Below are 10,423 nucleotides of genomic sequence, written 5' to 3'. Positions count from 1 at the left end.
CAAACGCGTAACGGCATAACGAAAAGCATAACACCTCCACTGTAAAAAACAGCTTCATTAACGCATGAAGTTCACAGTCTCGATAAAAGACGACTATCAGAGACTCCGTGGTGGAACGCTTCGGCTTCATTTCGACCAGCCACGCCCGTTTTTATCTTCTTTTATTCTTTTTACGTGTACCAATATCTGAGTATCCACACATAATCAAACCAGGAGAACACCGTAGTCACTGCGCTCTTGATTGTAAACTGTTGACGAGAAAACAGGGAAGGATTTTTAATAACGCATTATCAAGGTTTGGCATGTTTCCTTGGTCATGTGGTATTGGAAATTTCATATCGTATGTAAGCCGCGTCTCCTTCGCTGCACCGCTAGTTAGCCCAGTTCGCAATCTATACTGTGACAGCGAAGTCGAAGATCTTGGCAAAATTTGTTAAAGTAGTTCGCCCATGCTTCATGGAATAACAAGACGCAATAAATCAAGGAACCGATGGGCGAAAGGAAAGAGGGTCGAAGTTTTTGTTTTGCACAATGCGGTGCGCACTGGGTGCTCAAAACAACACGCCCTTGCTCAGCTGCTCGTTAAACAAGGGAAATTTAGACAAGAAAAGGCCAAAAAGCAGTAGTAAAAACGTCAACTTGAATACGCTCGCCAACAAAAAGAAAAAAAGACCTAATAACGCTTCCACTTGCTTTTCTTTCTTTTTTTTTTCGCGAGAGAGATACGCGTTGAGCATATTCGGTTTGACAGAGCGAAAATGAGAATCAAGAAGCCGACAAAAAATACAAACTTTTTTTCTCTCCGCACAAGACACTGCGCTCGCACTCTCCGAATCTTTTTTTTTTTTCTCTTCTCGTGATTTTTACCATCTTCATGCTGGGATTTTGTTGCCTCATTTTTTCTTAACTGTCAAAAGTGGTCGGAATACATTGTGTACACGGTGTGAATGACACCATCGCTGTCATGCGGCTTTTGTTTATCGCGACGTGTATAAGCCAAAGATGATTTTTTTTTTGCTCGACACATGAAAATTACAACCGAAAAATGTCGCATATACCATTTTACGCATTAGTGATTTGTATGCCACCCTCCACATGTTTTTTTTCAGCCTCAGAAATGGATATATTTGTCCCTCGAATTTTTAGATGTGCTTCCCTGTGTGCGTTTGTGGCCAGTGGGCTCAGAAAAGCTAGTCTCGGTTCTCAAAAAGAAAGCAAATTGGCTGTAAGACCAACACGAACGAATGTTGTTTACATTGTTCAATTTTTTTATCCAGCTGCTTCATTATAAATTCGCATGGCGATTTTAACATTTTACTCAGTATTTTCCTAATATTGTTGCACAAAAAGGTATATTTACACGGTCAGAGACAGCACAACTAGGACAGAACCGGTCTTGCCGCTTCTATTTATATTTACATTTTTGGGATCTATTCAAATCTTAATCTTTGGGATCACAATTTTCGGTTGCTCTTCAAATGTCTTGCACGGAGGCTGTACCCAAGAAGATGCGGCTTGTATATCGGGTTATCTCGTGGTTATGAATTAGTCTTTATTTTTTATGCACAGCGGCACTACATACTAAGACTCACCCAAACGCGGGCCCACGCACACATGTACGCATGCAAGCACTCGCACGAAGTCACGCAGACGCTTGAGACCCTTTACTTTTGAAGCGAAAGCACCACGCGAGAGTTAGAAAGACCCGCAACGATTTCACGGGAACCATCAGCTTTAAACTCGAGCTTCTAACTCTCTCATCAGCACATCAATGATCCGCTGAAAACAACTGCACTGAAAAGCTGGGTGAGCACTGTCGAGGGCGAAAAATTCTCATTCGAGTGGATTACTCACTTGAAATGATGCGTACCATTTAAACAGAGGCTGCAAACAGGGTAATCTGGCACCGACGTCATTGGCGGGCATTGACTGCGGAAGCGTCGGCAAATTCACTTTGGCGAGTCGTTACTCAACTCCATAAGCCGGGGCCTCTAGCCTCCCACACGTAGCCTGAAGTGGCGATCACTTCGCTGATCCGGTGCGACCACTTTAGGGGTGAAATGGGTAGACTCGTATTCGAGATCTCGAAGCGGGTTCGAAGCGAAAGCAGAAAGCCGACTAAAGGGAGGCCGTCAAAGCCCGGCCGGAAAATCTCGGCAGTGAAAGCGCTCCGGCATAAGAACGAGGAAGTGGATCAGCTAAACATGACTGCGGCGAAGTGAAAATCATTACATTTGTGAAATAGAGAGACTTACGTTGAGCGACGACATTCACGAAGTTTCGCCGTTCGCATACAAAGGCATCTACGCATGGCTGTCTATGATGCGTTATATAAAGGGTCATTTTTAGTGATGCGAGCAACGAGTGACTCTTGTTTCTCTTCCGACCACTTCCGGTCGAGCACTTGCATCCGGTTTCCTGAACATTCAGACAGTCTTCCACAAAAATGAAGCTGGTAGGAAATGGATGGATGTCGGAGCATAAGATCACTTGAGGTAAGTGTCAATTAACTGTCAGAATAATTAATGAAAATTAATTGAATGAGTTCATTGAAAGAGCAAACGGTTTTCTTGTGAGCACCTGGGATCGTTGCGGCGCCTGGCGAAGCAGATCTCAACCACGCACTTCTTTTCTCGTGGCCTCCAAGATCCGCTTCGGCAGTGCAATGCATCAGGGCACACGAACGCCGAGGTGCAAGCGCCACTACCTAAGTCAAGGATTATAGTGTCGCTTTCAATTTTTTTTGCATCCCGAATAAATTATCGTCGCTAGTTTCTCTTTTTCTGCAAGCGCACGTAAGTCAGTTGGCTCACTTATGGAACCATTAGAATACACAGCGATTAATGAACACAAACACATGGGGCGAGAACAAGGACGGGCGCTGAAATCACTTATGGAATGTTATTTTATGCGAGAAAGTGACCTACCTTTAACTTGTAAACTGCGCCGGACCCAGTGCACAGGTTTAGGGGTGTCACCCGTAAAAGGAACATCACAGGAAGTCAAAAAGAGCCTGAGCTCGCGGCGGCTATTGTACGGGTAATATTTTTTTTTTCCGTCCCTCAGCGACAAGCCCAAAGAAGTTTTAACTGGGCAATGAGAACCACCGCAGACACACTGGCAAATTCGATAAAATCAGTGTAAATGTTATAGCTAAACAGCGTCGTTAAAATTTCGCGAAATGTGTCGTTCAAATAGGTTATTTTTGCTCTTCTTGGTAACGCTCAATACAGAGGTTGACGCCGTAAAAATACACGCGAAACACGAAACGTCGATCGACCTGCATTAAAGCAGTGCGCGCCTAGCGTCAATGTAATCGGCATTAAAAGATCATGAATCGAACACAAAATATCCATAAAATGGTCGTCGCGGCAGCGTTGCTCGATACTTGTCTTTGGCGCCCATAGAAGTCATACACGACCACGCCACTTGCTCATCCTGTGTATGACGTCACCAGAAGGCACACCTCTCCTCCGGATTCATGGGCGCGTTCTGGGGGCAGCCGAATGCGGCCGAGAACCAGCGATTGTGGCGAAACGGCATCGCGCACGACCCCTCAGTGCCGCAGCGGAGGAAGCAACCCGCAATGAAGTACGTCTGCTCGTCGCTGAAGTCTTGAAAGCCCAGCAGCCGGACATCGCTCGGAGCGGTACGGTTGTTGGCTTGGGCCTATACAGAAGGTTCGTGAGGGACAACGCAGAGGTTTTTATGTTGAAATCACAGCAAAAGTCTTGTTTATGGGACGCGAGGCTGTTTTCATGACCTATTCGTTTATATTGGGAACGGTTGAGAGAAACCGTTGCGCAGGAAATGCGCGAGCCAGTATTTCGGCATAACACGTGTAGCTGCGACATCACCTCATGTCTGGGGTTTAACGTCCCAAAACCACGATACGGTTATGAGGGACGCCGTATAGTGGAGGGCTGCGATCATCTGGTGTTCTTTAACGTGCACTGACATCGCACAGTACACGGGCCTCTAGCATTTCGCCTCTAACTAAATGCGACCCCCGCGGCCGGGATCGAACCCGCGACCTTCGGGTCAGCAGCCGAGCATCGCAACCACTACGCCACCGCGGAAGATGCCTCTGAAATATCCTGCAAGATGCGACCTGCTTCCAGCCGCAGATTTCGGAGACAAACCGAAGTGTTTGCGCGTCGTCCAGCGCTATTTTAATGTGATATGCCAGGCGACCCAGCAAAACATGCTCAAGTTACAGCCCGTTCTCGTTGCGCTGATTAGAAAACGGCGTTATAAAACCTTACTGAAACGTTCCGCACACCATTCCAATGATTCCATATGCGTAAGATTCTTACGGAAATATACGGAAAATATATGAAACATATATGCAATACGTAAGGAAATATACGCAATTTTCGAAAAATCAAACGGAACATTTCAGTAGGGAAGGCCCGACTTCAAGAAAATGAAGGATGAAAAACGAACCAAATCGAGACTAAGAAAATGGTAAGAAAAAGAAGGCTGCTTGCAACAATGAGATATCTGCCAAAAGCATGTGCAAATTGTATGATATGAAGTACTGACAAAATATTTTAATCGTAGGGACCGCGAAGGATCAATCGGACGTCTTGTGTTCATGGTTTAGAGTACTGTTAACGAAGGCGCCTTGATTATCGGGTTCATCATCAGAACTGCCGAAGAAAAAAAATCATACAACATCAAATATTCATCGCATATTTCATAATCACCCGTCTACATTTTACACAGTGCATATTGCATACATTTTGGTGTCATATTCGCGTGTATGTGCACTTAGGTGCACATAGAGAACTGGGGAGCTGTGCCTATAGACGCCCCATTTCGAGAAACCTAGGAGAGGCTTTCTGCAGTGCAAAGTGCTGCTGCGCGCAATTAATACTGCACCCTTTCGCGTGTTCGTGCGCTCACGAGCGCAGTATGTCAATGCTCCGAATTACTAGACGTTCACTCTCCGTAATAAACCTCGACGAGTTTCACATTTCGCATGATGTCACATCGCAAGCCCGCCTTCATTCCAGAATAACCAGACATTTCTATTTAGTTCAAAGTTTGTTTGGAAAGTGGACCTATAGCAATGTTGGGAACAGAAATTGTTGGCTCTTTGGTTGGTTTATAGGGTTTAACGCCTCAGACTATGACACAGGCCGTAGTGGAGGGCTCCGGGTAATTTCGAACACTTGGTGTTCCTTAATGTGCACTGACATCGCACTGTACATGGACCTCGAGCGTTTCGCCTCCATTGAAAAACGACCGCCGCAGCCAGGATCGAACCCGCGCCTTTCGGATCAGCAGCCGAGCAATGTCACCACTGAGCCACCTCGCCAGCCATAACGGAACAGAAGTGAAATATTTCGATTTTTTCAAGCTTATTGCGTAAGACAATTGTGCATTCTCAAATTTCATCTTGGGGATAATTGTGGAAACGATAGACACATAAGTGCATGCAGAGATTTGCCTCAGGAACCACTATACAACGAAAGAATGGCAAACACGCCGCCATTGTAGAAAATCGCCAATTCCCATTTTGCAAGAAACGCATGAACACATTTTAAACTTGGGATAAGTACTTTCCAAACCACCTTACATAACATTCAGTAAACGCGCCAAAAAGAAGACATCGTCCTAAGTTCTCTGTTCGGAAAGGTTATCGTCCTAAACTCAGCAAGCTGCGCATTTCGATTAAGTTACTCACCTGAAATGCCCGCCTCACTGGCCTTTCGACAGCAGCGTATCGAAGCAAAGTGGCCGTGAAGTTGCTGGCAGCTTCGCTACACGGCTTGGTCATGTAGGGATTCCGCACGAACGTCTCAATCAAAACCTGCACAGTCAAAGTCTGAATTATTATACCATAAACACTTTTTTGTAACACTTCCACGTCAAACATGCACCTGATTTATAAAGTACCGCTGATGATGACGCCGTGTACTGATGATGTGGAACAGGTGGTGATATGTGCAGATGAATATGAAGGTGGGTCATGCGATATATCCTCATACCTGCTTCACATCTTGCTGGCGTCGTTCCTGCGTTTTATTGTGCATTCATTATCGCAATAATTTTCATTTTGATTCAGCTTACTCGCTAGTATATTTTCTTCGCCAGTGTTCCGATGGCGCCTTCAACTTGAGCTTCAAATGCGTTGTGTGTCTAACGTACTAAGCTGCTTGAAAGTCCGCCGTACGTAACGCGTCATCTCTTTTTTAGGAGCGAAGCTCCTTAGGCCCGCACCCCGCCGTCGCCGTTGAAGCTCCCTTCTCTTAAGCATCGCTTTAGGTAGCAATGGCCAGTGATTTAAGAGGAAATGTTTAGATCTTGAGTGGTTTGGTTCTAGCGCACCAAAAATTCGAGGTTAAAAGAAATGTGCTCTGCACAAGTGGTTATAATGGTCGTCTTCACTTTCACCACCTTTATCGTGGATTGTGAAATGACAACCATCATTCTAGCGCACTACGGGCGCATTGTCGAAAGTAGAAGCAGACGCTCTCCCCACCCGGCGCCGGCGCAAAAAGGCAATGAGCGCGCGCGGCGCAAAAAAGAAAAAGAAAAAAAGGCGCGCGCTGCGCAAAAAAGAAGGCGCACGGCGCAAATAAAGTTTCAAAACGTACATAGTCGTTTTGCGTCCCATTCCTAAGGAGCTTCGCTCATCGGTTGTATTCGTACACGGAACAACTGCTGATTTTTAGATGCGAAGTATCTTAAGGCGGAGCTCAATCCGGTGGTGTGCGGCGTGACCACCCTTACTGCGCATGCGCATACCCTCTCCACACACCTCCTCTCCACTCACCCTCTCCCCTACCCCTCTCCACCTTCCCTCTCCCCTTCCCCTCTCCCTTCCCCCTCTCCCATACCCCTCTCCCCTCCCCCTTTCCACTCTTCCTCTGAAACGCGGGCTAGACATGCCGAAATTCTCTCCTGCGCAACGCCGCGATGAGCTCGAGCGCATGCGCGTCCCCTCCCCTTCTCCCTCCTCTTCTACGCTGCCCCCCTCTCGCCCACCTGTCGACCGCGTTCCCCGCTCGCCCTGTGAGAATTAACGGCCAGGCTGGATGGAAGATACGACGCGCGTAGCGTGCCGCTTCGCGTCCACGACGCGAGGTCGGTAGCATGCCCAACGAACGCCAACGGAACGCGAACGTGCAAGTACTCCGGCTTCGCATCGCCTCATCGTCCCCTTTTTGTTTAACCGAGTAATGGCGCAAGACTTTGGACAAGGGAGGCACCAAAGAAATACAACATCATGTACCAACCAGCTCAAGTTCGCACTCTACACATGCCATCTTAAGTGCAGACTTAATTTGTAGGGTCTTACGTCTCAAAACCATGATATGAGGCACGCCGTAGTGGAGGGCTTCGGAAATTTCGACCATCTGGTGTTCTTTAAAGTGCACCGACATCGCACAGTACACGGGCCTCTAGCATTGTCGCCTCCGTCGAAATGCGACCACCGCTCAGCCGGAATCGAACCCGTGACCTTCGGGTCAGCAGCCGAACACCGTAACCACTGTGCCACTGCGGCAGACTTTATATACTTTCAAGACCCATACAGGGCCACATATAATGATTCAACCAACAACTTTCCAATGCGTACATAGAACCAACTTCAATGGGATGGCAAATTGGGTGAGTTGGTAACTCTTCATTTAACGTAAAGCGCGAATGGACAAGGATGGAGCAAGAAAACAGGACGAGCGCTTACAGACAACTGAAAGGTTTATTGGAAAAAAAACAATTTTGTTTCTGTCTGCACCGTAGCCACTCATCCTGCTGTTAGCTGTTCACCTGACATGCGCACTCTGCAAAATATCACGTATAAGCTTTTTTTAAAGACGATAGTCTTTCTTGGGGAACTTAAACGCAGAAATTTTGGTCTGTCTGTCTGTCTGTCTGTCTGTCTGTCTGTCTGTCACCCGATTCAGCGACCTGGCCAAAGTTGAATCACTTGCTTACCGCCCACCCATCTTGAACTGGTACGGCTGTTCATACTTGTGAACGTTGTCGATCAAAAAGTAAATATTACGCATATCTGAGGCGCAACATCACTAGGTAATTATTAGGTGGTGTGTTCCTTTTATAGAAAATACATAGATACGTAATTCTAAAGACCCTAGTTTCTTAAGCTGCGCTGAAAATGCCATGCTAGGCGCGCCGACGAACGCCCTCTGCCACGGAGGAAGGAAACCCTCTTCACAAGCTCATGTTTCCCGACGTATTGCCAGATGGCGTCCATATCTCACGCAGCGCCTCCTCTATCGTCTTTACACGGCATTTGCAGCGGAGCACGCAGATACGGGGCCAATTATTTTTTTTTCGATAAAATCTCCGTCCCTGCACATTCGCGCTTTAAGTTAAAATGAATAGGACAGACACACGGTGCCTCAGTTAACTACCTCGGCGACGAGTCGGCCGAACGAGCCGTAGTTGACGGAGTTGGTGAGCGTCTGGCGAAAGACGGGCGGCTCCAGCACCGCCATGGGCACCAGCAGCGCGTGCAGCGACTCCGCGTAGCGCAGCCTACAGTCAAGAGGTCGCGCGAACAGGGGCAGCGACAGGTGATCGATCCTGGAGCCAAGCGCTGCCAAGCGACGCTCCGCCATAGTGCTGGTCGTCTGTGCCAAGGAGCCAAACAAGGTGCGCCGAGCATCGGCCACCGGAACCGACTCGTACAGCGCGTCAACGACCTCCTGAAAGAACAAGCAGAGGGATACGTTATTCGGCATAACCTACACGGAGCGATCTGCATTACGCGCGCCTATAGTTTAAAAGCATAAGCAAAAACATGCTACACTGACCGAACTAACTGTACTAGCAGCCAGCCGAGAAAAAAAAAGTAAGGCTTCCAGCGCTGGGGCCGAATTTACAAAACTTTTCTTTCGTAAGTGCGTTTTCTCATTGGTCATTTGGCTTCGCTAACCATATGTCCAGCATCGGGATTGGCTAAAATAATCTCTTACGAAAATTTTTAGCCTACGACGTTTTTGAGAATATGGGTCCTGATTTTTTGGCGCTTCAACTAATTTGTAGCGATTAATTGAATAATATTAATATTACCAATATTCTGTAGATAAGATGCTTCAAAGCACATTTTAAAGCATATGTTTCATTATTTCTGATGCGCGAGCATTATTGTAGAAATCCATTTTAAACAAAAGCCTGCGATGTCTTTTTTGTTTGTAATTTTTCTACCACAGGACCCACCACGTTGAGCGATCACTCACATCTATATAGAGCGCTGTAGTTGCAAATCATTGCGCTTAGGTAGTGTCTTACTCTTCACAAGTTTCATTCGGGCCGAGCTTTTGTTGCACACCCACGTACGAACGAAATGCAGTGACTCACGTCTTCCATAGGCAGCAGAAAGATGACTTGCATGGTTCGCACACTATCTGCTATTCGGAACCGACCCGATGCCTCCAATAGCTCGGCCATCTTGGACGCCACTTCGCGGATGACCACGTTCGCTGCAGCGGATGTGCTAGTGTTGGCCGCTGCGTCCGAAGCGCGGGCGTACGCCGAGGCGACGGCCAGGGGCATTTCGCGGTTTATCAAGTTCATGCAGTGCCCGGAGCGTGCGTCTTGCGCCTGGAAGAATTAAGTTTCATATATACTTAGCTGTTTGGGATATGGAGGTTAGTTTCGACGGTCTACATCTGCTGCGGTAGTTAAGAGGATACGGTGCTGCACTACTATGTGAGAAAGGGGAAACAGGGGGCCAATTTTTATAAATTAGTCAACAAAATGTAAATCACCGTTCGATTTGAATACATCTCAGAATGCGCAGCAAATTTCATATCAGCTCCTCCGTCAGAGAGGAATTAAGGAAATATTAATACATAAACAATAACATCAGACTGAAAACATCGACAGCTAACATTTAGGGATGACCGTGTACATTGACACATCATTGGCTTCGTTTGCCCGAACTCAGCCTCTTCTTGTCGAATTCGAAAGTTTCGACCTGAAACTTGAAACACCTGAAAAGTTTCACCTCTAACTTTCTCATGCGGGCAAAAACTAAAAATATTGATTTTTTTTTTTTACTACTTTGTCAGTTCGTAAGCCACCTCCTAAAGTGGTACGGGTCATCATGTCATATGCAACGTAAATACGACGCTGTCTGTGGCGCAGTTATCACCAGTAAATCCTCTAGTCAACGTCACGTTTGCTCCTGAGGACAGGAGGTCAGAGAAGCAAAATCAGCCCTGCTGTTTTCTTCTAAGCTAAAGATACCAGCATCATAAATGTCATCGCCATAACCTCGCATAATATAATACCTCCCGCAAGATTCATCGCGGGCACTATGCATTACCTGCAATTTTCCCGTTAACGATTTCGCGAGAGTTCGTTTGCCTTCATTAATATCGCCTTTCAGGTGATCGCGTTCCACACAGTGCCGGCGTATATTTGAAAACATCGGTACAATTTT

At 46.7% G+C, this 10,423-nt stretch overlaps 1 protein-coding gene across 1 annotated transcript in view; it reads right to left on the bottom strand.

Annotated features, from left to right (window-relative positions):
- Positions 1 to 3,450: 3,450 nt before the first annotated feature.
- Positions 3,451 to 10,423, bottom strand: part of LOC119386327 (neprilysin-1-like) — a 28,175-nt gene continuing 21,202 nt past the window's right edge. Inside the window, exons 6-9 of the mRNA XM_037653652.2 lie at positions 9,337 to 9,579; positions 8,388 to 8,681; positions 5,693 to 5,818; positions 3,451 to 3,669 (exon numbers count right to left, since the gene is read on the bottom strand). Of these exons, the coding sequence (XP_037509580.2) occupies positions 3,451 to 3,669; positions 5,693 to 5,818; positions 8,388 to 8,681; positions 9,337 to 9,579 (882 nt within the window). The remainder of the gene's footprint in view (positions 3,670 to 5,692; positions 5,819 to 8,387; positions 8,682 to 9,336; positions 9,580 to 10,423) is intronic.

Source organism: Rhipicephalus sanguineus, chromosome 3, assembly GCF_013339695.2.
Source record: "Rhipicephalus sanguineus isolate Rsan-2018 chromosome 3, BIME_Rsan_1.4, whole genome shotgun sequence".
NCBI classification, from domain to species: Eukaryota; Metazoa; Arthropoda; class Arachnida; order Ixodida; family Ixodidae; genus Rhipicephalus; species Rhipicephalus sanguineus.
The sequence above is the reverse complement of the archived record's forward strand: the minus strand, read 5'-3'. Positions and strand labels throughout refer to the sequence as shown.